Source organism: Coniophora puteana, assembly GCF_000271625.1.
Source record: "Coniophora puteana RWD-64-598 SS2 unplaced genomic scaffold CONPUscaffold_3, whole genome shotgun sequence".
Lineage (NCBI taxonomy): Eukaryota > Fungi > Basidiomycota > Agaricomycetes > Boletales > Coniophoraceae > Coniophora > Coniophora puteana.
This window is the reverse complement of record NW_006913055.1, coordinates 2,822,036-2,849,968: the sequence shown is the minus strand read 5'-3', so window position 1 is coordinate 2,849,968 and position 27,933 is coordinate 2,822,036. Positions and strand designations below refer to the sequence as shown.

Here is a 27,933-nt window from a genome sequence, read left to right as displayed (position 1 = left end):
CAAGCGCTCGGCGGCTCTGCCTTTTCCCCCGAACATGAAAGGTACCGCTGATGTCGATTAGGCTTCGGAACGTTCCCTCAATCCAAACTCGCAAGCAAGGGCCGCCTCGTGTCCGGCACCTAGGCGCCGGCGGATATGGCGTCTTCGCAGACGCCTTGTTTTTAGTTCATAAACACTCGCGGCAGGCCGCGCACAGCGCTCTTCTCTGCCCTCCCTCCCCCCTCCACCTCAGCTCATCCCTACGCGGGGGCTCACCGGTACGCTGGAGGGCGATGGCACCAATCCCGCTGACGAACACCGTCATCGCCTCGCTCGCGCTCACGAGCGCGCTCTGGGGCATCTTCTTCCTCCTCTCGATCGCGTCGACGTACTACCTCCTCTCGCGCCGCCGCGAGACCGCGCACGGCGACCTGCAGTCCCGCAAGACGGAGAAACGGCTGGGCCTGCTGCTCGTTGCGTCGGGGTGCATATTCACGTTCGTCACTGGGGTGAGTAGGGTCTCCACTGAGCACTGCCCCAAGTGTGATTGGGGTGGTGATGGAGGCGCGATGTGCCCTGGGGTTTTAAGCTAACCTGGATAGTCGCATGAGCTAATGCGGATGCTGTGATGCGTAGCACTGGATCATGACGATATACATCTTCTTCCACGCGTTCGCGATCTACGAGGGCGGCACGAATCCGATGGGCTACTACACGCATGCGGGGGAGCGCGCCGAGGGCGCACAGACGGCGTTCCTGCTCGCTACGTTGATCACAGTCGACGCTATCCTGGTGAGTCGCTTTATCCATGCAGTGGAGCAGATGTTCAAAGGGATGCTGATGGCTCAAAAACCAAAGATATACAGGCTCTGGATGGTCTGGAACCGGCACTTTCTCGTGATCGTCTTACCGTGCATGTCGCTCGTCGGTCTCATCGGTCCGTCTCCTACAGCGCTCTCACTCTGAATTTGGGTGACGATCCAAGAATGCAGTCACCGGTGGATTTCAGACGTACGAGTTTGCCTCCGCGAGCATCGCGGGGAACGAGTTCGACCCAGTCGTCGCTCGGTGGATTCTGGCGGTCTGTTCTTTTATATTAACGTAAGCCCTCGTATAGCTATCCTCGAACCGCCCCCTGCATGCCATATTGAACACCGAGTTGCAGTACAAACGTCTACTGCACAAGTTCGTCTTACAGTTTCATTCCGCACTCAAACACAGCAGAATGCTGACGATGGCTCTGCCTCTCCCAAGCCATGATCGTCTACAGAATATGGAGCACCAAAAGGGACACCGTTAAAGCAGGAAGCATTGGCGAAAACGTACGCGACTCTCTCAATATCACATTCCTGCTTATTTTACTGACCTGGTGATCCACATACGTCCCAATGCAGTCGGTCTACGCCGTCCACACATTCATCGAGAGCTCCGCCATATACGCGTACGCCTCCATCCACTGACCATCCCCTCTGCGCATCACACAGCTGAAACAAGACCGCATCCACCACCACACACAGGATATGGACGATCTTCTACTTCATCGTATACGCCGCCGGCTCCAACCTGAACGCGATGGGAACAGACTGCCACGCGATCGTCGCGGGCATCTCGTTCATGCTGAACAACGCGCGCGTCGGGTTCGCGAGAGACAGGAGCGATCGGAGGGAGCAGCAGCAGCTGGCGGATATCGCGCCGAGTATGCATTTTAGTGCGGTTTTTCCGCCGGACTCTGTGTCGGAGGATGTGTCGATAGGGAGTCGACGGTTACGATAACGATGACTGAAGATCTGACCTGTAGCAACGATTGTAACGTTTATAGCTCGAGGCTGTTCGAGCTCATGCAATACTAGAAGCACCCGCGTTTATCAACGGAACCAAGTTCCCCGAGGCTCTGTAATCCACCCCGCCTCCCGGTCATCAGTTTTGAAGGTTATGGTGATGAATACGCTCCCGCTGTGCATTAATGTTTGGCAACGACACTACCATGGCGTAATCCCAGGTAATTGTACGCTTCCTGGATGTGGCTTGATTTCCTGGGCCATGCACCTCAGACTTCGAGATATCAAGGTCAGGTTGGAGGGCTTCTTTACTGAGAGCGATGCGGTAACATGTACACTTTCAAGGAGAAAGACCATGGTAGATTCTTAAAGATACCCAAACACATTTTCTGTTGCAATCTGTCCGGCCCCTTGTCGATATAGGTGAAGCGGTATGCCGATAACAAACTTTGACATGCGCTCAGACAGATCAACTGGGAATGATAGGCATCAGTAGCTCTTCACTTAGCTGCGAGATCCAGAAACGGATACCTCGTGTTAAAGGTGTACTTCTAACGTGGTAGATGTGTGAAGACACGACGCTGAAAATGCCCGCCTTAAACTAAGGCACCGCGATCCGTTCTTTGAGGTGCCGGTCCGGACCTCCCCACCGCACCAGAGCCTCTCATTGCAGGGCTGAAGCTCAGAGGCACACAGGATTGAGTCGACATTTGGCAGAAACCATCACATTCTGATACTAATCGCCACCATCGTAGCGCCGTTGACGACCTCATTAATGATCTAGGCAGTGCCCAGCATCTTGTCCTGAGAAACCCGGATTCAACTCAAAGTTCATCTGCCGTCGGCTTCCTAACGAAGACTCCTTGCGCTCTCACCATTGGCCATTCCCGAGCGGGCTCTCTTCGCCGAGTCCAAGCGTGTCCCACATCGTGCTGGCAGCCCGCTGCCTGGCACCCTGATATTGATAGAACAGCGATGACTGTTGCCTACTTTAACTGTACCGTGCGCCTGGTTCCCCCTCGTCACTCGCCCCGATGAAAAGCTCACTAACACTTTCACTTTCCAGTCTCTTTCTCTTGGCCGGTGTGCTTGGCCAGAGTGACTCAGATCCCATCCAATACACACCAACCCATAATATCACGACCATCTACGGGACATGGTCGTCGGGCAGCATGAACGTCGTAACTGGCTCGGTGCGTTTTTACCTCCTGGTAGCACTGCGAAGGTCTTCGCAGGGGACTTACGTGGGACTGGCTTGTAGGGGTTTGCGTCTCCCAGCAACGTGTCGTTTCACTATCCACCAACGACGGGCGTATCATATTCATTGCAAGTGCCCTTAGTTAACAGTCTCTCGCTGATCCGAACGTCTCATTGGGCTGTAGCACGGAAGATGGGTACTATGAGCTCGCCCAGTATCGCATGAGCGGCAACGGTGAGCAGCATCTCTCTTGTAGCTTGTGATCTCTAAAGCGTTGATCTCACCTAGCCTCAAACCCCAACTGCATCTCCGGTGTTATGATGTGGGCACACGGTACATACACACTGCAACCCAACGGCTCGATCACCGGCATTCCCTTCGGCGACGGCTACATGCAAGTCGAGGAAGCATGCGGGGCCCTCTCGAACTTCATCCAGGACTACAACGACACCGAACTCTACACGTCCTGGGGCATTTCGCAAGGCACGCTGCCAAATTCAAACACGAACACGTATATTCTTCAGATGTACCAGTACAATGGGGAGCCACTGCCGGAGCAGTACCAGGTGTCGACGACGCCCATTATGCTCCCCACCAAGCCGCTCCGCAACATACCCTCTGGAAGTGCGGCGAGCGACATCGTGCTATCGAAGAGAAATGGGGGAGATCGCAGGTCTGCCGGCGTGGGTGTTCTTGTCGCCGGCGTCGCAGCAATTACTACGACGTCGCTGTTGTTGTAAGCATCATCGCCGAGCGACGATGCTTAATATCCTTCGTATTGATTCACTAGATACCATTACTGATTAAGCGATAAACTTTGGTGCCGATGATGTGTTTCTGTTCGTCTTCTTGAGCCCAGGTGATCTTACTAGATTGAATTTATTCGACATGTTGGTCCGGGACAAGGTTTCTCGAGTCCTGACATCGACATTGGGCATGTTCCGGCCAATGCCGTTCGGAGATCCAATCAACTCTTGCACTGTCGCTGTTGCCTTCTGTCCCATGTCCTCTGACCAACCTCTGACGAAGACGCACGATTCCACTCTAAGCTCTCTCGTATGTTTGCCTATCTCCAGAACATCTTCTGTGACCAATCTTTTCGGTGTCATTTCCCCTGCAAGCTCCCAAAGCATCAATCTGGCCCCACCTCCGTAACCTCTACCTACGGTCCCCAGCAACGGCGATGCCAAGTTCTCGTGCGCTCGTGCCTCAGTCCGCAGCGTACACGTTTCGACCCATGCCCTTTCTCAGATGTCTCTGAAACTTTGCTACCACCTCCGTGGCTAAGGATGCTGTGCCTTTTCCCCCGATGGACTCACGACTACTTGCATCAGCTCGCATCCGATGCGTTAATGTCAGTCCGTCGGCATCCCAGGGTGTTTGCGCACTCTAACCACTGCACGTACCAAAATGATTATCAAGCACCCGTTGATCTATCGTGTTGCATCTCTGCTATGTGTTAATTGGGTTGGTGAGCCCATTCTGACCATATCCTCTCGACGTCAGCCAAGTACCACCACCCCTATGAAGACCCCCGTTCCTCTATCATCAGCCTACCTCGTTCGCTCTGTGGTTCTACCCTCACGGTAAGGGGCCATGCGCAACACACTGGTCTTCGAAGCTCTCATGAACGTGGCGATATAACCTAAGACAAGATATCCGCTGATTTTGACGGATATTTAAGGTAGAAGCAACGGATTCGGACGGCGGAAGAGCCCTTGAAATCCGTCAATTAGTTCTTGGAGCTAATCATTGCTGAGGCAATAGAGAAGCGGTGTACTCATGATGGCTTTGAAGAGCCTAAGGAAGCGCGAGAAGACGAGACATTGCTGGATCATTGGGTGAGACTCACCAAAGTTACGCTCACTTTTGCCGCTTCCAGGTTGGTGTTGACAATTGGCAGACCGAGTCGTGCTTAGGGATGAGGTCCTGAACATCATGATTGTGGGACGCGATACGGTAAGTTTTTCATTATTCCACGTTCGATCTCGAACTTAGATATGTGTAGACTGCTTCCACCCTCACGTCCGCTGTTTACTTGCTTGCGGTGTATCCGCAAGCAATTTCATCTTTTTCTTCGCCGTTCCTTGTATAATAAGATTTGTGACAAACTCAGTCATCAGCAGCAATGAATTCTAGAACTAATGAGTACAAGATACTCGTAGATTGAACGTGTATCCACCAACGTACACCCGTCGGGATGAGCGTTCAAGCCTGATCATCCATGCAGTACCACCTGTCCTTTGCCTTCTGATAAATCCGCGTTTCGTCCAGATCGTATGTGAACTCTACAGACGGAATGCCATATTCTTCCGCGAGGTTAACACCGGCGCGACGAATCAAGCTTGACTCTGGGTCGCCGAAAGCTTCATCGAAAATCTCGGTGAATGTGAGACTAGACAACCGGCACCCTGAGCGAGCTATGAAGTGCCGCAAGAAGTCGAGATTTCCATCCATAGGGATGGTGACGACAAGGTCAGATAGGGCGGGGAACATAAGGGAATCGAAGACAGGTCCAATATCGAACTGTTCGGGGGCCTCGTTAATCCAATAAGGATCCACCACAAGTGAGAATAACCGCAATTTTTTAGACGCGATCCGAGCAGGCTGCCAACCTGTACTCTCAATGACGTCCTCCGAAATCCATAGCTCTACAAGGTTGGGAGCCTGGGTAAATATCTGGTCCAGAGCATCAAAAGAGAAGTCATTGTCTTTCATATCGATTGTGAGCGAGATGAGATTATCCCACGTGGGAAGTGCCATGAGGATGGCATCTACCTCGGAAGTGTAAGCCGTGTGGATGTGAAGGTGTGTTAGACGTCGGAGAGTGTCAAAGGGGATGCATGAGTCAGGTAAGGCAGTCGAGTCGCCAAGTCCAAGGTCCTCAAGGTAGGGATGGGTCAGATTCTCGAATTGCGTGATCCATGGGAAAAAGTCCGGCAGAGATACCAGGAGTGGATGCACTGCGTGAACGTTTGAACGCCTCTCACCTGGCTGCAGGCAGGGTGCACGGGTAGGTGTGTGACGTTCGTGTCGGGATTCGAGTATTCACCGCTTCGGGAACGGATCGAGGGATGAGGGGACGGATCGAGGAACGGGAGAAGAGACGGGGACTGGACCGAGGAGAGAAGACGGAGCGGGAGAAGAGAAGCAGAGTCGGCGGAGCAAGAGAGAAGGACGAGGAAGAGAAGCAGAGAAAGGAATGCAGAGGTATATCAACGGAGCGCCCGACGTCGAGTTGCCCCCATCCGCTAGTACTACAGCGTCTTGGGGGTAAGCTCATATCACCTAAGGTCTAGGGAACCATACTCACGACTCCTCCCTAGATCAATACTTATATACATCAGGTAGATTACCATCCGCTAGTACTACAGCGTCTTGGGGATCAATACTTATATACATCAGTTTCTCACAGGTTATGAGCCTATGCGCTTCCAGTGCCCGGAAGCTCCTTGAACGCAACACGTAGTACTCGGGTCACCCACCCTCTTCCCCATATGCAGTCGATAGCGAGTCTCATGGACGCCGCTGAGGATGAGATCGAACAGATCACACAGCTGTACGGTAGCTTCTCTCCCGGCGTCGCAGACGAGCACAACCACACCCTCATATCTCCTCTCCGGTCACCGTCACACGACCCGGATGCGTTCGTGAACACCTACCGTCCCAGATATGCCCCACAGGTCCCACCCCGCCCCTCCTTGACACCGGTCGAGGAGGAAACTCTCCTTATGCCACCTAATCCACGTCTGCCTACTCCAACCGAACCCTTCATACCATTCACCTCCCTCTTCACACATCCCGAGCGAAATGGTTACGGCGCAGCCGACAACACGTTCGCCGCGCTTGCAGGCGCTGAGGACCCTTTCTCACCCGATCGCTACAGGAAGGATGGGACCCAGGGAAACCAAGTAGGATACGACCCACTGTCTCATCGGCCCCGTGACCTGACGCCACAAGTAGTGGCGCCGGCACCTCAGATCGTGGCACCTCAACCACAGTCGGGGGCTACTCTAGACCAGATCCTGGAGATGCTGAGGGCTCAGAACGTGTCTCGGACAGGCCGAGCTCCCCGCTCACACTCAGTGGTATCTAGCAGCCGCGCTTCCTCTCGGGTGGAATCTCGAGCTAGCTCACGCTCACGTACCCCTGCCCATCACTCGTCTCGAACTGACTCCGCATCTCGGGCTAGTTCACGCTCGCGCACACCCACTCGCCGTTCACCTCGGGCTGACTCCGCATCTCGGGCTAGCTCGCGTTCACGAACACCTACCCGTCATTCCACCTCTGCGCCGGCCGCTCCTCAGACAGCACACATGTCGCCAGAAGCCCTCTACGAGATACTTCATCGGCAGTACGGTCAGAACCAGACGACGGCTCACAGGGTCTCCCCTCCCAGCTCCCCTGCGGCACGAACACCCACGGCTTATGCTCACGCATCCGCTCTACCTCGGGGGACCGATCGCGTCACAAACCCTTCGCAGTACCACGCCGTGTCGATAGGCCGGGAGGAGATGTTATTCCTACCCCCACGCCCCGACAAGATTCAGGCAACGAAACTCGAGCTTCATAACGCAAAACACATACCTGAATTGAGTCGAGCCGCTGGGAACTGGTTGACGTGGAGCGAGCGTATTGTCAGTTTTGTCCATAGTCACATGATGGTCGGATTCATCGAAGGCTGGCTGACAATGCCTAACCCCGCCGAAAACTACGACGGTGCGACAGAGTGGATAAAGGCCAACAACGTCATCCTGGCACTGATCCGGGAGAAGTGTACCTCCGACGAACGCGATCACATCGCGCCGGCGAAGACTGCCTTTGAAGCGTTCCACATGCTGAAGGGCCGTCACGAAGAGCTCGGACCCATCTACATGGTTCGCCTGTACCAACGGTTCTTCGACACGCACTTCTCCAGGGCCGAGCGTTTCGAAACCACCACGAAATGTCTTCGCGACATGTCCCACCAAATCTTCGCCATGGGCCCACCGTCCGAAGACCAGCTGTTCTCTATCGGTCTGATGCATGCCCTCGGCCGCGAATACCCCACCATCCGGAACGAAGTCGCCACTCAGATGAACTCCGCACGACACGGAGGGCACTTCGACTCCAACTCGGTACTGCAACGCCTCGATGTAGAGCAGGCAGCGATCGACTTGGACGGTGGCGCAGTCGCGATGGCCACGATGACAGGCAAGTACGCTGGGCCTACCGGCTGTGGTAACTGCAAAAAGCCGCATCTGACAGAGAACTGCTGGGCGCCGGGGGGGAAGATGGCCGGACGTCGGGAGGAGGTGTTAGAGGCACTACGGAAGGCGAGAGGTGGCCAATCGTCCAGCACCAACGCACCGGCACAGAGCTTCAAGCCACCAGTAGCGAAACCCACGACCAACGTCGAGACACGCCACTATGTCCCTGTAGATATGAATGGCCAATCTGTGCTACTCGACTCGACGACGGGCAAGATTTACACGACTACACCTATGGTCGCGGCGGCCACCGAAGAAGCTCAACCAGAGTTTGCGGGTCTCGCAACTGATACTCTGACGCACGCGCAGATCCGAGACATCGACGGTGACGCCAACCTCGAGGAGTACCAGACGTTCTTCCTGTCGACGACGCCTCTGCGGACAAACCTGAACTGGCGATCATGTCTCCGCGCCAATGTCCTATCCGCGATCTCCACAACGCCCTTACAACAGTCTCGTCCGACGGTTGTCAACCCCGACAAGGTACCATTCTATCTTGACTCGGGAGCCTCCACGCACGTCACCAGCTGCATCAAGGACTTCTACACCTTCTCGCCCGTCGACCCGCGCCCGATACATGGTGTTAACGGTTCGTCGATCTTCGCCTTGGGCATTGGCACTGTACGCCTTTCCACGGGAACACCAGTAGCAGACGATTAGACCCTAATATCATGGTTCATGCCAGAATTAGCCTGACAAACATTGTGGCTTATGAGTCCCCTGCCACAGCCGGAGTGGTGCTTTTATCCACACGCTTACTGTGGCTGGTGATTCTCACAATCCGGGTAAAGCCGGCAGTATACTGGAATGAGCACACAGGAGTTGGTGGTTTTATCCACACGCTCACTTTGGCAAGTGATTCTCACAAACCGGCGAAAGTCGGCAGTGTATTGGAGTCCCGCTGTCCCGCTGTCATACATTCCCGAACTGCATATGTGACACTACAGGCAAATGTGCTAATTCTGTGCCCGAGAATAAGCAGGAAAATGACCTGGAAAGTAAACATCTTCCTACAGATTTTCGGGCTAGGAATAAGCACGCGGAAAGTTATCATTTTCTGGTGCGCAAAGAGGCCCAAAAAGGCAGGTTGAAGCAGGAGTTGAATCTCCGCCAGCGCTTAATGTTTATAAATGGAAGGTAAGCTTGATTTTGTCGCCTGAAAATTCACTGGAACATGAAACTTTTTCGGCCTCTATTGGTCAAAGGGAAATATGGAGGAAAATATTTACTTTCCAGTGCATTTTCCTCCTTATTTTCGGGTCCAGAATTATCGCATTTGCCTGTAGTGTGAGTCTATTCACATGTCATTTTCCTGACTAAGCATTTTAATTAAGGATTGGCTGGCCTATCAACGGTGGCCCCTGGCCCTTCTCCCCCCGCGTCGCTCGCCTCCAGTGCTGCCTCCGCTGGTTCCCATTCCTCTCCCCCCACTCCCCAATCAATATCAGGATGCTCACCGCGGTTCTGAAGGGCCTCTGCCTCCTCCACCGACCACTTCCGCTCCCACAGCCGTGTGAACTCGGCCTGCAATCGACGCTGCTGGTGCGCTTGACGCAGTGCGTGCGCACGCACGCCTTCCGCGATTGCTTGTCGGGACAACACCCCCTTGTTTCCGCCGGTACGTATGGGTGCAACGTCTGGAGCAGCGCCGGGTGTTGTCGTTGCGCCATCACCGGTCGATGGAGCCAATCCAGGGCTTAATCCCACTGCGTCTGCATCTGGCGACCCGAGCATCGCGTGGCTCTCCCACCAGCCCGCCCTGTACTCGAGAAACGCACGCACACGCCGCATCTCCTCCTTCAACAAGGCGACCTCTTCCTCCCATCGGGTTTTCCGCGCGCAGGCTTTGAGCCATTCAATTCGCAGGTCTGGCCGTCACTACAGTGAGTTTGGTTCGTTCTTTTTTGTCTGATATTGAAACACAATACCTTCATCTGATTCCTGGCCGCTTTCCCAGTCCGGGTCAATGGGTCCTCGCGTCGTCCATATCCAGGATACTGTACGGTACCCCTCGCCTAGACCTTTCTGCATATCTCGCTGTCGTCGTCTGGGCGTGTCAGCTTGGATCAGGGGTTCACAAAGCGCCCGAATGTCATTGGTCGTGAGCGTCTGCAATCCCCGCGCCGGCCCATTTGGACCACTCAGAGCAAGCAACGCCTTGTATGCCTCCTGGTACTTGATTTTCTCGGCGTCGATTCTACGGTTATAGTCGTGGACAAGCTTGTACGCTCGGGTGGTTTCCCTCTGTCCCCGTATGTTGAGGTTACGGTACGTGGTAAAATGATACCTCGTTTGCACCATCCCGCGGATCTTATCGAGCGTAGAATGGCACTGCGCTTCTCGGAGCTTCAATTCGACTTGATCGACGTTGTGAGTACATATTTTTCGTTCTGTTTCGTCCAATTCGGATGCGAGCCACAGTTTCTCGTCTTCCACTTTGGTGTCTGCATTGTTATCCTTTGTAGCCATTAGTGCGTTGATGCCGGGCATGTAGATAATCTGTATTTCGCGGAATTTGACAACATCACGATGTAGATTTGAACGACGCTGCTCCAGCTGAGCACGTTCTTCCGCCGTCAACTCTTTGACGCGTCGTACATCCGTGCGGATGCGACGTCTAAGGTTTAGCCTCAGTATGTCAATCAAACTCAATGTCATGCACGTACTGTTTTTCTTCGAGATCTATGGCCAATTTGACGAAAATACTGGGGGAAATGTCATGTGGCAAAAATGGTATATGTTTCTCTGCCTCTGTGAGCTGCGCGCGAACATCAACTTCTGAAATACCTGGCGAGTAGAGTCAGTCAGCGGCTAAGTATTGATTTCAGGATGTACTTACTCTTTCGAGTGGCGCTGTAAGGGTTTGGCTTTTTCTTGTCGCTTTCCCAAGCGACCTTCATCGTGTTCCAAGCGTCGCGTACAGATGCACTGATCGAGTCGTCGAAGACAAGTAGAGCGTCTCTATGAGCTGCATGGGCTTCGACCGCTAGAAGTAGTCGACGCTGGAGAGTCGTGCCCATGTTGTAGAACTTTCGCAGGTTATGCCAGGTAAATAAGAGGTTCAGCGTATCGTGACGAAATCCCAACGTCATCTCCTTGGTGCTGTTGCTAGCGAGATTAAATTTGGCCCATCCACGTTCGATGCCCTCGCCATCGGTACGTCCGACGCCCTTCATCAGGTTGAGAGAGTGCTGCATAGCACATCTCTCGTTATGGCCGGGAGCGTGAAACTTAGGAACACCAAACATCAGAATATGAGCGACTGCCAGTAGTGACACCTGCAACTGAGGCGGTAGGGTGTCCATCCGTTTGAATAGATTGATTTTCCACTGGCAAGCGATATCGTACGATATTACGACGAGGAGGAGGATGAGTGGTGCATACACCGAGAAGAACAGATAATCTATGTTGCAGTTACTAAATTCAATGGTCAGGTCGACACTCATGAGATATACTATGCACATACCGTTCGCCTCCTTGTAAATCGCCAACACCCAAAGGCATGATAAATTCGTGGCGAGCACACATAACCATCCCGACGCCGGTGGCTTGCAGTCCTTTGGCACTCTTGCTGTTTACGGTCGATATCGCACGAAAGCTACTACACGATGAAGTCTGCCAGTGTGGATTGCCAGTATTAGAGAACGTAACAAGGAGCGCTGACAAGTCAGCTTTTACGCACGTCTTTCTGTTTTTCGTATTGTCGAACATGTTTCATGTACGGCTCTGTCTTCACGAAGTACGCCAGGCCATCGAGCAGCTCTGTGTCCGAGACTGATCGGCCCCGATCACGGCTTTCAAGCCGAAAGTTGGCGTCCATCGCAAGGAAAAGACAGTACAAAAATCTAGCATGCGTTAGTGCTAGATTAACGGTGAGACAAGCGAGCAGTGCTCACTTTTGAGACAAATCGGCGTTCTCCCATCCTTCCGGAAGATTGATCCCGGGATGGGGACAGGCAGGACAGGCTACAGCAAGCTCGCCGGCGCGGGTTGTATCTATCCCATTGATAACATTACCGCGTCCCGCCTCTTTCATGATACGGATGTACTCATACTGGCGTATGATGCGGAGAAATGCTTTATAATGACTCTTTGGGATCACGTCAGTACGATCAGCTATACGACAAAATAAACTCACCGTTGGGACATCAAGACCAAGAGGATCTGATAGCGTCTCGAGCGCCTGATAGTATCCGTGCGCCGACACTTTGGTTCGTGACATGAGGGCAGAATATTGAGCCAGAGCCTCTTTCGTACATGCTGTTTCCGGTGTATCGATGGTTGAAGGGTGCCATCCATACCGTAGTAGCTGCTGCCGGTAAGGAATTTTCTTATCACAGCCGCAGAAATCGATGGAGACATGGTGGATTCCGTTCGTATGAATGACGACGAACTCTGCATGTCCAGGCTGCCGAAGTACACATCTGGAACCGTCCTCGTGGCTCATAGAAACTCTGAGACCGAGAGACTTCAGAGAAACGCGCTCGAAAAACGACCCGTTCCATTTCTGCTCAAAGGCACAGTTAGAAATTCGTTCACTCACTGTCGCGCGTACAGATTATTAAATACCTGGATGAAGTGCAGTGACGTGTGTTGATGGGCGGTTACGCAGCACTCCTTGCATGTCATTTGACGCCCTCCGCAGCTTTCGCAACGGTACTCTCTCGAATTACCGCTCTTGCAGGCGCACGGATACGCTGCAGCTTGTCCGCGACCCTCCATTCGTATATCCTCGCTTAGGTATTCGTCCCGATATCCTTTCCGATCGCCGTGTCCGACCCATGCAATGAGTGGTTTGTCCTGTAGCACCAGGTAAGCTGCATGGACTCATTCCTCATGGTAGATTGATCAAACCGAAGATATGTAGTGCTTTCTTGGCACAGCCGTGACAACGACATGATCACTGGCTTTTTCTTGGGACGCAGCAAGCTCTGACATTCCGTCCTCATCTCCTGCCGGAAGCATCTCCCAATCATCGACCGAAGGTTGCCAGTCATCTGTGGACGCTTGGGGACTGCGCTCCGTCTCATTCATGGGCGAATTAGGTCCCGGTATGTCGGGATCTCGGTGAAAATGGGTCTTGATGCGTCTCCCATTCTGCGAGAGATCCAATGCTCGCGCACCAGTGTTGTTGAGCGCTTTGTCATCATCGTCGCCGTCGGAGAGAAGGCTATATGTTTCGACTACCTTTCGACGTCTACCTGCAGGCATCGCGTCCGAGTCAGGTCAGTGTACGCTACCGACCCAATCACGCCCTTGCCATAGACTTGGCCATATTTTCGGCGGGGGCCACCGTGCATTCTACCCAGGAAAAGAATTGAAGCTCGATAAGGCAAAGTCACTTCTTCCAGTGGCACGGCCGATTGTCCGCGGTTGGAGAGCTTCTACGGCTTCTTTCCAAGCGTATCAAGGACGCTTCGATGTAAGTGCCAACACGTGTTATCTATTTCTGGCCGAGGCCGCCCTTTCATTTACCTACATTGAGATACATAATCTATTTAGGTAGCTCCTTCGCCATGGTTTACGATGACTCCCGCCAGGCGCTGGAGTTCGCCCCAGCACATAAAAGATGCACGCAAATCGCCCATACCCCCCACCCACCTCTTTTCTCCCCATGTCTCGAACCCCTTATCCGCGCTCCCCCGCACCCTCTCTCGCCTCTTTGTCGGAGACGTCTGACGTCGCCGAGTCTCTCCCCTTGTCCACCGGCGTCGTCCCTTCTTCGTCTCCCGCCTCGCCTCCTCCCTCTGTGGCACCCGCAGCCCCTCTCTCGTCTCACACCTGTCCTGACGCGGTCACCTCATCGCCGTTCCCGGCCAACCCTCCGTCGCCCCCGAACCCCTACCACGCCTATGCTTTCCTCAGCAAGAAGAAAGGCTACCAGGTCGACTGCTCCTGTGGCCACTTCAACATCCACATGCAAGGGAACGGTACCGCAAACGAGGTACTTACCGCCTGCGTCGGCCAATGTTGTCGTAAGTAGACGCTACATATCCCACCTTCAACACTCAGCTGACAGTGAATCTAGTCAACCTCGTCTCTGAGACCGTGGCTGACCTAATTACAAAGGCCGAATGGAAGCTTGACTTCCAGGAGATGGTACATGCGAGCATCTGCACCGAGGTTCTCAACCTTCCGAACAACGACGAGTTTACGAGGTCTGTTGTCCTTTGCCTGTCCATCAACCGTAATTGCTCACACCATCAACGTCTCATCTAGATTTTTTCACCGTTGTGCTTCGATGGAGCTCCACCGGCACTTTCAGCTCGCTCGGGCTCGTTTTGCCGCGGCAGGGTCAGCGTCGGGAGCCGCGTCTCACATGGAAGCCGGAGCTGACACCACAGCCGATGACACGGGAGACGCTGCAGATGACTCTGCTTACGCGCGCCTTAACTGTGTGGGCGAGATCCCGTCCGCTGTGAGTAACTACTTCGCGTTTATCCCTAACTTTTCGCTCATTGACTCACCAGTTTCTTCATCTGCCAACTCAGTCTTCTGTGACGTCTGCTCGCGGCACGAGAACCATCGAGTACACCCACGCTCGCTCTGTAAATGAGGATCGCTTTCCCTTTGGCGTTATCCCGCTGGACGGGATCATCAACCGCAACCTCAAACCCACATTTGGATCGTTAGTCGCAGGGTTGCCCACGAGGACTGTCTATCTCACGCCGAGTGTAGAGGTAACTTACTATGACGCTCCTGCAAACGCTGAGCCGCCCTACTACTGGGTACCTTATGGATACGCGATCGGTGTCTTTGCTAATCCGTGAGTTAGCCTTATTTATTATTCGTACCTAGGCTCATGCTGTTATTCTAGTCATCTATACTACACCGTGTGGGGTTCGGGTCGCGGCTCGGAGGGGCACGAGGTGTTCTCACTGGACGAAGCTCATGCCGCGCTGGAGAACGCGCTGCTGGAAGGTCGCTTTGGTGTCGTGCGGTAGTGGACTCGTAGCCTTTCCGTAATCGCATAAACAGTCGAGAAAGCCGTATTAAATTTGTCATGTATTGAATTTGTCATTCGTCATATTGCATGTACTATCTTGCGAAATCAGAAACTTGATTCTTGCTCCAAATTTTTATGCTTGAATACAACTTGAACTGGTGAACATAGATGTTGTCTCCGTGCTGTGACTGAACGAAACGTCCACCGATATGGTTCCAATGTTTCTGTCGGTATAGGCCATCCATACATAGCAACAAGTAAATGTCCCTTCAGAAGGTGAACAAGGCATATTATCTCAACGGTCAGAACAAATCGTAGCAGTCAAATATCAGCGTTGAGATTGAAAGGAGCTAATCGATATGTACTTACATGTCTCAATCATACTTACTACTCGTAGCCGCCAACGCCAATATATCGAGATGAACGTTAACATTACATAGATGTAGAGTGACAGCACGGCTAGATATCGTCGAAAGCGTCTGCATTGAGTCCAATATCAGCGTTGAGATTGAAGGAGCTAATCGATATGTACTTATCTCAATCGTACTTACTACTAGTAGCCGCCAAAACCAATATATCGAGATGAACGTTAACATTACACGGATAGAGAGTGCTCAGTGACAGCACGGCTCGACACAAGTATTCTGGTTCTAAATACCTTCAAGCGTACTGCAGTAATTCTGCTAACTTGAATTCGAGCCCACTGTGTCAACACGGGCACAAGCGGTTCAGATTTTCGGTCTTAAATACAGCAACGGAATGGAGTGGAGATGTATATTTATTAGATCCGGACTGGGCGTTTTGGAATGTACGGATCGACAGATGTACGTTCGTGTACTCGTGTTAAGTGCTCAGACCCAGGCATAAGGTTGGTGTTCAAGTGATGTTCTTTATCCATCGTAATATCAGCTATGACGCGACCAATATCAGTCACGTCTGAACCTTCATTTTTGTCCGTTCTGCGGTCTAAATAGATGCACAATCATATGGGGACTTGGGTGGTGCCATAGTAGTGAGCTTATTTCGTTTACGCCGTGCATTAATTGTGCATTAACCTTGGAGGCTCAGACATGTTCTATCACAGCTACTACGTCACGGTAATGAATGCACGCGCCTTCGCGTTGGCGTCAGAAAGCGATCCTAATTTCAGTGAGTACTAGTCCGTTATACTCTTTGGTGATATATGATACAACTATGAACTTCACATCAACGTGGTTGCACGGTCATATTAACGGTTAATGTTTTATCTCGTGTATCAGGTCTTGTCCCTTTGGCACAGTGAAACATCTAGAATAGCACAATGCTGTCAAATACCACCTCTTTAGTACTCAAACGCGCTTGGGTGAGAGCACTGCAGCAAACTCGTTGTGTGGTACATACTAATGTTGAGCTTCGAAGAGCGTACTGGCCACCCTTAGCGCATGTGTGGTGTACTGTGGTGAGACGCTTGGACTCACTGGTTCTAAACTTCTACTAACATGCGGTCGAAGGAGGACGATTGCAGGTAATGTGACGTACATCTTACCTACTGAATGTACTTCATTCTAAAGGGACGATTGATGTCTCATGTTATTATATCTCTTCTACGTTCATTCACGGCTCGGCTCTTCCTTTTTGTTAACCCTTGGTCACTAACTACGGTACGTTCACAGAGATCTATATCGACACCATCAGCTGACTTGTACAGGTATGAACCTCGACTAATCTGGATTTGAGAAAGGCTACAAAAAGCAGGCCACCTACTTAAATCGCCTGGTTGGTGGTGGCCTTATTTAAGGCGCACTCTATCCCTTGTGGCCAAATTTTATCCCTTGCTATTGTACCCCATCATGCAACACGAAAGCCCCAACTCCCGCGGTGAGGAAGACTTCTTCAGCGACGACGAGGCCTTGCGCACCCGCTCTGTCGACTCAGCCAGAGCTCAGCGTGAGGCGGATAAACTCAAAGACCGCATCAACGTCTACCTGGAGTACGTACACGCTCATTTGTTTCTGCACTCTTTCCTTTGGCTGACTAACAATATCCCTAGACAGAGGGAGATCGTGCTTCACATACAGGAAAGGAGCAACGCGAGACGTCGCAGCGATGTGCCCCCGAGGCCCGTTGTTTTTGTGGACGAGCAAGTTAGCCTCGCCGCTACTTTGGCGGACTCGGATTCGGATTCGGACGGCGAAGACGATCATTTTCGTCTGTACGTCTCGTATATTCGTTTCCTTACAGTACCTAACGGCTGGTTCTTTTTTTGTTGGCAGCTGGACGGTCGAAGGCTGCCTAGAGGCCGTTTCTTACATCGAAAGCCTGGTTAACAGGTTTTCGAGGGGAAAGACTCCGTCTGCGCTGTCACGCAGCGTCTTTGCCCGGTTCTGCAAGGCGGCGGGGACCAAGGACTCTGAGAAAAGGGAGAAGAGGATTCGGGGGAATATTCAGTACGGTATCAACGAGCTTTACAGTTTTCACGAGCACATTCACCGCGTGCAGCATGCACTGTACCAGCTAACGGGCGCGCAGTCGGATGAGTGGAGCAAGGCAGACAGCGTCGGCTGCATGATCACCAAGTACATTGCTATGATCTCAGACGTTCAGAATCACGTCATTGGCGGGAATGTTGACATGTTCGAGTCATCAGGACTCGAACTGTTTTTGTTCATGACGGAGCCGTAGATAGACAACGTAGAATTATTTTTGCTCATCAGACAAATACCACTGGCCAGTTCTTGTCTTCTATACTCCACGTCCGAAATCACAAATATCAATGGACTCAGGTCCACATAATGCTTTATTAGTACACCACTTGAAATTCGAGTATATTGAAAGAGCCACACTTCGCTGTACCATTCATTTCGGGTCTGACATGGAAGCTCGTAGGGCACAGTATCTGTCAATTAAAGGGATTATTATAGAAGTCGGAATCACACGTGTTCGGGGAGCTCACTTCTTTTCATTAAGGCTCGTCGTTGGCGCAGTATCTTCCAATCAGGCGGCTGGCTCTAAAATTGGACGGCAACTACCGTACATGTTCGGGTCGTACTTCACCTATCATTGAAGCTCGTTTAATACAGTTCAATTAAGGGGCTTGTTATTGACCAATCGGAAGAGTTGTGGCTTATCCCCGCGATCCTCAAGCCTCATGTTCGGGTTACGAACTTCTCGCTTGGTGCTCCGAATCCATTATTTCTGATCGAAGGGCCTGATCGTTGTGAGCGGCAAGAATTCAATACGGCAGGTAACGGGACGGACCATCCGAAAGAAACATAGTGCGCCCCGGTGCATAATTTAGAACTTTCGGCGATGAGTGACGTCCGAGAATTCGTGTTCGACTTGCACAGTTAGATACAAGCACAGCATCTTTGTTCAATAAGTGAGGCAATTCTAATACATGTACGTGATCAATGTCAAAATGTATGCGATGCAGTTACAAGAATTGGTATATATCATGACTCAGATCTCATGTCAAGCGTTGACGCTTCGCCGCAGGCCGCCTGGTCGGATCCTCTTTGGCTGTTTCGTGACGTCTGATAATGGATTAGATCAATGTATGCGACGAGCTATGACAGGGTAAACGATAAACACTTACCCGACACGAGAGCGGATTACGCAGCTCATCACCCATTGGACATTGTCGACGGCAGCCAGCCATTTTCGGTCTTTCGACGCGCCGCGAACCTCGCTGCCCCACCATTTCAAAGCAACGATCACGGAATAAAATCCGTTGATGCCGGGCCTGTCAAGAGCAGTCCAATCACCATCCTGGCGAGAAAGGGGGGACTCGGGAGACGAGTCTCCCGAGGGAGCCAAGAGCTTTCGCCACTCAGGCTGAAGATGAGTCCACCACTTCCACCATTGCCGCGCGTACCCATCAACGCTCTTGGTCGACGGGCGAACAGATAGTGCGCGCTTGCGCGCGATCCACCAAGCCACTTCCCCTGGGCGTTCCTTGGCGTCCAACGTGCCCGCTGGTCCTTGGATCGACGAAAAGCTCGATGAACTCTCCAGGCGCAGATACTCCTCGAGAAGTCGGGTGTATGAGCTGGGAAGAGTCCAGCCTTGCCTGTCCCCGATCGCATCCGGTTCGCCCTTTTGAACCTTGCGCCGATCCTCCGCTCTAAGAAGATCGGGTGCAGCGAGGTACTCCAGCGCGTGCTGGATCCACTGGGGACCGTTGTCGAGTAAATTGAGGTTTTCGGGCCGCGTCTTTGCGAGACCTTCGATGCCGACGCGAGGATCTATGGCGGTGATCAGGTTTGATGTGAATATACCCGTCACATAAAATATGAAAAACCTTACCGTCATTGGTGGTGACGACCGCCTCCGTGGGGTGTTCGGCTCTAAGTATAATATCAGCGGGGTGTTATCACTGATATTGCCAAGACTCACCGTTCATGCACGACCGACGATTGGCCCACGTCAGTGTTGTTCGGAAGGCTACGCCATGAAGTCAGTAATAACGTGGCACAGGGAGGAGGTTTGGCTCACTTTTCTACTGATCGCTGCCGGGAATCTTGCCTGCCGGAGTGACGATCCAGACGTGGTCTACCGGGATTGATGCACATTAGACGTGGTAGTATAGGTAGAGTGTACCACTTACTCAACCCGGTTCTCTGAGGGAATTTCGAGGGACACTACCCATGTATCAGCAAGCGGTAATGAGAAAAGTGGGTATGACGTGCCTTCTGACGCCTGAGAGGAAGGGACCTCATCCGTCTGAGCGACGCTGATACGGCCACGCGTGTTGTACACCTTTTGAATGGGTGTAGTGTCCTCGCCGCTATCATTGCGCTCGTCGAGATCGGTCTCGGTGGCCGTGTCTTCGTCGGAGCTGTTGGCACGCCGTCCACGCTTGCGCTTCCCTTTACGTGCGGGTGAAGCAACATCTTCCGCCGAGGACATCGTGCGAGCGGTGGCCTTCTTGGTCAGGGCTGATTTGGGGGCAGAGGCGGGAGAATGAGGGGGGTGGGCAGCTGCCATTACCCTATGAGCGACTTTATCTTGAAGAAGATCCGCGTTTCCGTTGCTCACTATCGCCGGCGGTGCAGTATGATTGCTATTTCTAGCAGGCGCGGATGGAGCACTCGTGGGGGTGCGAGGTAGCGGCGCTGTGGCGGCTGGAAGGGAAGCTTGCGAAGCTGGGCCTGCGGCTGCTAAATCAGAAGGGGCTGGAGCGGGAGGAACGGGGGCACGAAGGTTTTCCGAAGGTTGACAGGTGTCGTTGTTAACGTTCTGGTCACTGCCCTCCAAAGGGATCAAACCAGCGAGACGTGGATCTAGATTGGTAGTAGATTCGTCAGTTTTCTTGAGCGCGGCTGCCTCTTTCATTTGGGTGGCTGCATACATCTAAGTTATTTGACGTTGTGACGGAATAGATGAAGGACTTACTATAGCAAGAGTTCACGAATCCCAGGAAATGGCCAAGCGCGGCCTTGTACGACTCAGGGCTGGCGGCGGGCCACTTCTGACCAACGGCAGCAAGGTTTTTTCCCGAGTGCAATCTGCGAGCCGGAGTTAGGAACGCAGATACAATCAACCGAGAGAACGTACGAAATAATGTTTATGCGACCACCCTTTCGAGGTTCTGGTCCTCCTAGTAGAAGGCTGCCGTGCAGCCCGGTGACCTCATAGATCTCATCGAGGATGGGGGAGACGAACACCTGTACGTGATCAATGGCGCTGTATGCAGTCATGAGAATATTGCATGTCACAATGTCATATTCGGGTGAGCTTACCGCTGTCGTGCCTCAGGAGATGTATCGACGGGGGCTTCGAGCGCAGCTTTCCACTGAGCGACTTCTCGGCTGTGAGCGTCCTTCGCTTTGAGTCCCCAAGAGTGCTGATCGTCGGCGGAAAGTTTGCCGAAATGCTCAGCGGTGATCTTCTCTCGGAACGAGGAGCGGTTCTTGCTTCCGAGGCTGTCCTTCTCGGCCTCCCAGCGAGCTTCGTAATCGGGCTTGACAACGGACGTGTAGTTGGCCTTGGACCAGAACTGACACGCGGAGAGTTTTCTGGGCTTCACCTGAGGGACGCCAGACAGCTGCTTGAGGAGACGTGACCAAACATCGTTCTCTTTGCTGCCCGGGCGGCCTACTAGCTTGTTGGTGTCGATACGGTAGTCAAGCCAGCTTTTAATCGACTGTTGTGGGAGTTGGGGAGTTGGTAAGGCGCGGGGAAAGGCGAAAGAGAACAAGAGATGCGCACTGATTTCATGGCCTCTATTTTGCAAGCCTTCTGAGCTTCCTCTACCGCGGTCAGGCTCTCAACAACTGCAGGGTCGAAGTCGTCCGGAATGGGATCAGAGACTTTGTTCCGCCAGGGTACGCGCTCGAAGTACTCGTTTGTAACCGTGTCGATATAGTCGCGAGCGCGAGTGTATGTCTGTGAGCGCGCAACGCGGTATCCTTCGAGATGTCCCTCCAAGAACGCCAACGTCGTGCTCTTCGCCCACAGGCGCTTGAGGGTTTCGACATAGAGGAGAGGGTCGTTGGGATCGCATTGGAATAACGCGCTCACTGGGGAATTGGGGGAGTCGTCGTTGAGAGCCGACGCGTCATCGCCGTTCGCTGTGGTGGAGGCGGAGGCGTTTTCGACGCCTGACAAGGGAGCTGGATCGGGTTCGCCACCGAGACGTGGTTCGGGGTCGCTCATGCTTTATCGTTATGTCAGGCGGCCTGTCATACATCGGATTAATGGTTTAACACGTACCTGATATTGACCTGGACGGCGGCACGAGCAGGGGAAGGGGGGGGGAGGGGAGCGCGAAGAGGCAAACCGCTGGATCCTGTCGGTTTTTAACGCGACACCATTAATAGCGCACTGGCAGTGGCTGCATTTGTAAATTGTGGGGCTCTGTATATGTTGCCGCCACAGAGGAAGGATGTTTTTTCTTTCAAGTTTGACGTCGCGATTCCTATATTGTACTGGCCAATCGGTGGTGGTGTAGCCCGCTCGCCGACGCCAAATCCTTCTCACGTTCATGATCTGCAGAATAACCCGACTAGGGCAACGTGCACACCTGCATTGGGAAATTCCCACCGTTGGATCCGCACTTTCTGGCTGACAGTGGTTCCACAAGAGCCACAGCTTGACTCAACTATGGCTAATCAAGAACCACAAGTTGACTCTACTATGGCCGCTCAGGAACCACATGTTGCCCATCTTCTCTGGGTTCCCACACATTCCATGGATGGTGCAATGATCCACAAATGCACCCTACTTCTCGAGAGCCACGACTTTTGTCAACTTAATCCTGGCACAATCCATCTCAATTTGGTCAGGAACTACGGCTACCCCTGACGGGAAAGGGTCTTCACGTTGATCTCGACAACGTCCTCTACGTCCCACAAGCGTCTGTCCGCTTGATCTCAGTGTCTTCACTCTGCTTGTCGAAGCGCTTCTCTGTTCTCTTTGACGCTTCTGTCTGCCATGTCCTCAATGCTAGCCGCGCCCGGGTCATGTCGGCGCACCTTGCTACAAACAAACTCTACCGTCTCACCACGTCAGCGGTCACAGCTCACCACACGTTCTTTGCTGCTCGTCTACCCACCATCTCTACGTGGCACCGCCGCTTAGGACACACAAACCACCAAGCTGTCTTAGACCTGGCTAGAGACCGCATGGCGACAGGTATGCCCATCGATTTATCACAACTGCCGCCTAAATGCGATCATTGCATTCTTGGGAAGCAGAAGCGATCGCATGTGCCTACGACGCGGGAAGGAGACAGGGCCGAACGGAAGCTAGGGCGGGTACACGTTGACGTTCTCGACGTATCAGGGACAGCATCTCGAGGAGGTTTCCTGTACGCGCTTGACATCATCAATGACTATACACGATTTTCTTGGTGCATTCCTCTTCGTACGAAAGACACGGCCTATAAGGCTTTACTGGACTGGGAACGTGCTAGGGAACTTGAGACGGGTCTAATCGTCGGAGTTTATTGCTCAGACAACGACGAACTGAAACGAAACGATCTCTCAGGCTGGCTCGCGTCGCAGGGCACGCGACAAGAGTTTACAGCGCCTCACACATCAGCCCAAAACGGTTTAGTCGAACGCTTGCACCTCACCCTCATGAACAAGGCCCGTACGATGCGCCTGGCGTGCAACCTCCCGGAGAACATGTGGGACGAATTCCTCCTTACGGCCAACTACCTGACCGTCCACGCACCAACAAAAGCACTCACCAAGAAAACGCCTTACGAAGCATGGTTCAGCAAGAAACCCGACCTAACCCACTTACGGGAGATCGGCGCTCGAGCATTCGTACTCATCCAAACACACAACCCGAAGGTACGGGCGCGTTCTACCGAATGCGTCCTCATAGGATATTCTCCGGACTCGAAAGCTTACAGGTGTTTTCATCGCTCTACGGGGAAGGTTCTAACGTCCTTCCACGTCCAGTTCATTGAGTCGCACGAAAGTGACGACCACGCCTTCCGACCAGGCGTTCATCTGGGAGAGCACGATGCCTCGGACTCAGAAAGCACCGCATCAGACGAGACACCCACCCCACCAGAACCTCAGGCCGACGAACCGACTCGAACGAACGATACCCAACCTCGACGCTCAGGACGAACATCAAAGCCGACGGCCAAGAAAATCCAGGCGGAAGAGGAGAAATTCCGAAAAGTTTTCACAGCCATACGCACGGCAGAACACGACCTCGCATACCCACTCATATCACCTCCGACGGACGAGGAGGAGTTTGTGTTATCGTCGACCACGGACAACCCAGGATACCGGGAACCAACGACACTTGCGGAGGCACGGGCCATGGAGGATGGGCCGGAGTGGGACGCGGCGGTGGATGAGGAGTTTGCGGGGTTTTGAGTAGCCGGTCTCGTTGGTGTACATCCTCTCATCGAGATGGAAGTAGGGCGCACGACCTGAGGGAGGAGGGTCGATAGGCAGAGTGGAGCTAAGCAAGAATATGTAGGACTAGAGTTCGGGAGGAAGACGATGGGCGGGGGAGGGACGTCTGGATTGAGAAGCTGTCCCGATATCCAGCGCTTTTGAGAGCTTGGAAAGAACCTTTAAGACTGCCTTTATATCTTTCTTCATCAGTGCTATAACTGGATGCAAGATGTCAACATTCGCTACATCGTCTCCGACATCGACACTGTGGTCCGTGTGTGCCGACGCTATCTCCTGAGCGTTGACAGCATCCTAGTCAGATGTTAGTCAGGTATGTAAATACGCGGTGCTGATAGGGACGCACGAAGACGTCTGAGCATAAGCTTGGTAACTGGATTACTTGTCAGATCACCCGATCACGTCAAAGAGATGACACATACGAGGTTTTTGATACCTTGCAAAGCCGCGAATGAGCTGTAGTTCTTTGACAGGGTTGTTATCTTAGCTTGTATCTCAGCTTCACTTTTAGTTTCATTGATAGGTGTATGCTGGGAGTCGGGAGTAGGGCTTGAATCGTGTTCCATGATGAGGAGGTTGGCTCTGAGTCGATATCGATCCGCTGGAACGTAGTACTTGACCCACTTCATCTCGCACTCGTGGTGTTGTCACTAGTGCCAAGTCTTCTACCCTTGTGAGCTCAGCGGCAACCAAGGCGAATCAAGCTCCAAAGCCTTTCCCTGCCGATGAACTGGGTGATGCCGGACTCTCAGACGATAATGAGGAAGACTTACGACGAGAGCAGGATAGTTTTCGTGAACAGCCCGCTGCTACAGCCAAAGCGGAAGAGGTTTGCTTGCACTAACCTGTTTGTAATCTAGTTGCATGCACACGCACTGACACTTCTCCTTGCAGATCATTACCTTCTCGTCTCCCCCTGCAAGTCCTCGTCCATTTTCTCAAGCACCTCCGAACAACAGGTCATCTACCAAGTGCCAGCTTATTGATAGTGATGAAGACGAAGATACCGACTCAGACGTAATGGATATCCACGAGGACCTGATTTCCTCAGACGCAGACCACCAGTTGGACATTGTCTCCAACATGGATGTAGATCAGCCCCCGATGGATCTGGACCATGCTATATATTCCGTGAGTTACCGCTTCCATCTCCTATGTTGACGTCCTTCATCTCATCAACAGGAGCCTGAGACCAACATCAAGGAGATCAAGACTCGAACTACGGACAAGGAAAGTAATTTCTTCTACTACAATTCCCCGTGCCGTCTCTAACAGATTCCATAGACTAATGTCGAGGTCCATTCCTCCATGCTCCTTAAGAAGGAACCAGAGGCAGGTGCTCGCCCTTCCAAGCGCATGAAGATGGAGGAGGTTGGGCCTCAGGTCATTGCCGGTGATACATCTGGATCAAAGGAGAAGAGGAAGCGCAAGAACACGGCACCACGCAAGAAGGGTCTCCTGCCAGCGTACTGTCATGACGGCAATAAATGGTCTAGGGTCTTCATCGCCACATTTCTCAAGTGGTTGGCATGCCAGATAAGCGTCTGGGGCCCGACAAACATGAAGATCCTTGATGCCATCCGGTACATATGGCGTGCTGTCTATAACGAGGACCTGCCATTGGAGCAGGATACGTTTAGCGGACCTGCCTTTGCTATTGTGAGTGCACAGTATCTATTCGAATTCCGAGTCCCTGATCTACAGCATTCTACTATAGTGTAAGCAGAAGGCAAACGAGTGGCGCAGCAATTTTGGATCAACTGCCATTGCCGCCCTCTGTACCTCATTTGTCAAGCAGGGTATGTATGGCTCTGACGACGCAGTGCAGCAGCGCACTTTCTACTCCAAGGGGCTGCTCGCCCAGAACACTTTCTTGTACGAGGATGTCGTTGACGGCAAGCCGCTTCATACATTCCGAGGCAAGCTTTATCTTGTCACTCTTGCAACTCACTATTCTGCCATCCGGAACGCTGTTGATGTTCCCCAGTTGCGGCTTCCCTCCCCTTATACTCCTTGGGGTGCGATGACTCTTTGCTGCGCTGCGGTATGCATTCTTATTTCTGTCTTTGATACGAGCTGAACATTATATAGGGCGAAAGGGCGTGCAGGCTTGCCTCTATAGACAAGCTTGGTGATATCAGCGACGTCCTCATCAGCCTTGCCAGGCACCATGAGATCCGCGGCAGCCTGAACAGCACTGTCAGCAAGGCCAAGTCCCTTCTCGCAGGAGCCGGCGGCCGCAAGCAGGTGAACGTGAGGACGGGGAAGGCTTCAACCTCCCTATTAAACTTCTCAGAGGCGAACTACAAGAAGTCCACGGATATGTTTTGGAAGTCGGTCAAAGGCGCTTCTGCGCTGTTCCTTTTGGAGGCTTTCAACGCAACAGCTATCTATGCCCCCAACGCTAGGAAGGAGGACAACGACGAAGACGAAGACGAAGACAGCGAGGACGAGGACGAGCATGAGGAATCAGACGTTGATGATCCACGGGCGCATCTGGATATGAACTGTAATTATCTCTATCTCTCTCGGTATCGGTGTTGACCATCTCTCTGTTTGTTTTAGAGACATTACCAAGGTATTCGCCCCGGTTAACGCCCCAGTCGACAGTATCTGCTTTCCCATCTCTGTATTGTGCGTCGTGTCTGATTCATTGTTCATCGCTTCTCGTCTTGTGACTCTGACTTTCGCTCCGCTGTCACTTTCCTAGTGTCAACGCTCACGCGCCAATGCCATCCTCCACTCAGTTCAGTTGTTTCCCCTCTTTATAATTCACCTTCAAACCCTTTTTCCATCCTTAAATTACCTTTCATATCGGTTTTTATCGGGTTTTAGCTCTTGCTATACGCACTGTTACTCATTTGGATCTACTTTTTGTGCCTTTTTACGCGCTGATCAGCGCTTCATATACACTGAATTGACACCTGTGGTATGCTGTACAAGCTGATTTGATCTCTCAAGCACCGCGTGAGTGCGCCTAAGTACGAATAAGTGCTCGGAAAAGCGGTGAGACCTGCTTAGTTTGCTGCTTTTTGGTGCTTCCTTTTTTACTGCTTATCAGTCACTTAGTCTCGAACAAGTAACTTTAAGTGTGAAAAAAGCGGCGTGTTATTTTCCTGATGGGCCTTCTTCCCATCTTCATCCGGTGTTGGTGCAATTTGGGGTTTGTTGACAAGATGCGACATTTTATAGGGCGAGTACAGTAAAGAGGGAGCTATACATGGAGTTACATACAAGGAGATGGGCACAGTACGGGAAGCAGTGTCGGGAGCGAGCAGAACGCCCAAACACGCGCTGACACACTGCTTGCAACTGATCACGATCACTTATACGTTGCCGCCGGCGGTGCCGCAGCAATAACAATCTGTTGCTACCGGTTTCAACTGGGTTCTAACCCTAACCACAAGGGCCTCGGTTGCAACCGAAAGTCCAGATTTCCGACACGCCTCTTGCTCGTGGACTCCCTCCTTCCTCCTCCCGGCATTGCCATCTCGCACACTCAGTTCCAGTCGTACTCGCCCGCTCGCGAGGCTGCCCGTTCTCTCCCCCCCTCGAGCACCAGGGCTCTCTTTTTGGCGAGCACCGCTCACCACACACGAACGGCAATATCATGAGCCCTGCCCCAACGCCAAGTAATGTTGGGATGACACCGTGGGTCAAGCATCGCTCGCGCTCACGCTCGGACTCCCCCAAGGTCCGGCTGAGCCCGAACCCTTCTGCATGCAAGCTCGTGGAAAAGAGGCCAGCGCTCACCTGCCTCTTCTGTTGAGGCCGCAAGATTGCATGTGATCCGCCGCTACCCGGTAGCAAAGACAAGACGTGCAAGTGAGTGCACTTCTCGGTTCATCTCATTTCGATCTATCCGCCCCATCCTTTTCGTCCCTGTATTCTCCCCCCCCCCCCCCCCCCCCCCCCCCCCCCC

The 27,933-nt window shown here is 52.7% G+C and overlaps 11 protein-coding genes across 11 annotated transcripts; 7 read left to right on the top strand and 4 right to left on the bottom strand.

Annotated features, from left to right (window-relative positions):
- Positions 1 to 108: 108 nt before the first annotated feature.
- CONPUDRAFT_135893 (uncharacterized protein) lies at positions 109 to 1,836 on the top strand. The gene is made up of 8 exons (XM_007767985.1): positions 109 to 488; positions 616 to 771; positions 838 to 916; positions 972 to 1,080; positions 1,145 to 1,164; positions 1,234 to 1,301; positions 1,374 to 1,420; positions 1,497 to 1,836. Exons 1-8 carry the CDS (start codon positions 273 to 275, stop codon positions 1,750 to 1,752), a joined length of 951 nt encoding a protein of 316 aa, XP_007766175.1. The 5' UTR covers positions 109 to 272; the 3' UTR covers positions 1,753 to 1,836.
- Positions 1,837 to 2,791: 955 nt separating this feature from the next.
- On the top strand, positions 2,792 to 3,695 carry CONPUDRAFT_50054 (uncharacterized protein; the record flags this gene model as incomplete). The annotated part of the gene is given in 4 exon segments (XM_007767088.1): positions 2,792 to 2,950; positions 3,019 to 3,087; positions 3,105 to 3,189; positions 3,244 to 3,695. The coding sequence occupies 4 exon segments, from the start codon at positions 2,792 to 2,794 to the stop codon at positions 3,693 to 3,695; spliced, it is 765 nt and encodes a 254-aa protein (XP_007765278.1).
- Positions 3,696 to 5,163: 1,468 nt separating this feature from the next.
- Positions 5,164 to 5,718, bottom strand: CONPUDRAFT_151506 (uncharacterized protein; the record flags this gene model as incomplete). The annotated part of the gene is made up of 1 exon (XM_007767984.1): positions 5,164 to 5,718. One exon carries the CDS (start codon positions 5,716 to 5,718, stop codon positions 5,164 to 5,166), a length of 555 nt encoding a protein of 184 aa, XP_007766174.1.
- A 755-nt stretch (positions 5,719 to 6,473) lies between these two features.
- Positions 6,474 to 8,864, top strand: CONPUDRAFT_151505 (uncharacterized protein; the record flags this gene model as incomplete). The annotated part of the gene is made up of 1 exon (XM_007767983.1): positions 6,474 to 8,864. The coding sequence occupies one exon, from the start codon at positions 6,474 to 6,476 to the stop codon at positions 8,862 to 8,864; it is 2,391 nt and encodes a 796-aa protein (XP_007766173.1).
- Positions 8,865 to 9,701: 837 nt separating this feature from the next.
- On the bottom strand, positions 9,702 to 13,004 carry CONPUDRAFT_40308 (uncharacterized protein; the record flags this gene model as incomplete). The annotated part of the gene is made up of 10 exons (XM_007767051.1): positions 9,702 to 9,809; positions 9,912 to 10,072; positions 10,133 to 10,821; positions 10,871 to 10,991; positions 11,044 to 11,621; positions 11,671 to 11,819; positions 11,887 to 12,049; positions 12,101 to 12,294; positions 12,343 to 12,711; positions 12,774 to 13,004. Coding segments are annotated over 10 exons (2,763 nt in total), but the record flags the coding sequence as incomplete, so codon positions are not given.
- An 814-nt stretch (positions 13,005 to 13,818) lies between these two features.
- Positions 13,819 to 15,148, top strand: CONPUDRAFT_151503 (uncharacterized protein; the record flags this gene model as incomplete). The annotated part of the gene is made up of 5 exons (XM_007767982.1): positions 13,819 to 14,179; positions 14,233 to 14,362; positions 14,424 to 14,622; positions 14,675 to 14,970; positions 15,022 to 15,148. The coding sequence occupies 5 exons, from the start codon at positions 13,819 to 13,821 to the stop codon at positions 15,146 to 15,148; spliced, it is 1,113 nt and encodes a 370-aa protein (XP_007766172.1).
- Positions 15,149 to 16,979: 1,831 nt separating this feature from the next.
- CONPUDRAFT_71247 (uncharacterized protein) lies at positions 16,980 to 17,811 on the top strand (the record flags this gene model as incomplete). The annotated part of the gene is made up of 3 exons (XM_007767256.1): positions 16,980 to 17,119; positions 17,180 to 17,341; positions 17,403 to 17,811. The coding sequence occupies 3 exons, from the start codon at positions 16,980 to 16,982 to the stop codon at positions 17,809 to 17,811; spliced, it is 711 nt and encodes a 236-aa protein (XP_007765446.1).
- A 784-nt stretch (positions 17,812 to 18,595) lies between these two features.
- CONPUDRAFT_151501 (uncharacterized protein) lies at positions 18,596 to 21,786 on the bottom strand (the record flags this gene model as incomplete). Its single annotated transcript, XM_007767981.1, has 10 exons — positions 18,596 to 18,662; positions 18,725 to 19,373; positions 19,435 to 19,475; positions 19,525 to 19,572; positions 19,624 to 19,680; positions 19,736 to 20,471; positions 20,524 to 20,636; positions 20,686 to 20,814; positions 20,871 to 21,274; positions 21,340 to 21,786. 10 exons carry the CDS (start codon positions 21,784 to 21,786, stop codon positions 18,596 to 18,598), a joined length of 2,691 nt encoding a protein of 896 aa, XP_007766171.1.
- Positions 21,787 to 23,069: 1,283 nt separating this feature from the next.
- On the top strand, positions 23,070 to 23,231 carry CONPUDRAFT_39962 (uncharacterized protein; the record flags this gene model as incomplete). The annotated part of the gene is made up of 1 exon (XM_007767050.1): positions 23,070 to 23,231. A coding segment is annotated over one exon (162 nt), but the record flags the coding sequence as incomplete, so codon positions are not given.
- An 846-nt stretch (positions 23,232 to 24,077) lies between these two features.
- Positions 24,078 to 24,577, bottom strand: CONPUDRAFT_151499 (uncharacterized protein; the record flags this gene model as incomplete). The annotated part of the gene is made up of 3 exons (XM_007767980.1): positions 24,078 to 24,305; positions 24,358 to 24,384; positions 24,434 to 24,577. The coding sequence occupies 3 exons, from the start codon at positions 24,575 to 24,577 to the stop codon at positions 24,078 to 24,080; spliced, it is 399 nt and encodes a 132-aa protein (XP_007766170.1).
- Positions 24,578 to 24,736: 159 nt separating this feature from the next.
- Positions 24,737 to 27,780, top strand: CONPUDRAFT_151498 (uncharacterized protein; the record flags this gene model as incomplete). Its single annotated transcript, XM_007767979.1, has 7 exons — positions 24,737 to 24,745; positions 24,796 to 24,840; positions 24,906 to 25,142; positions 25,296 to 25,670; positions 25,729 to 26,055; positions 26,103 to 26,520; positions 27,419 to 27,780. The coding sequence occupies 7 exons, from the start codon at positions 24,737 to 24,739 to the stop codon at positions 27,778 to 27,780; spliced, it is 1,773 nt and encodes a 590-aa protein (XP_007766169.1).
- Positions 27,781 to 27,933: the final 153 nt, after the last annotated feature.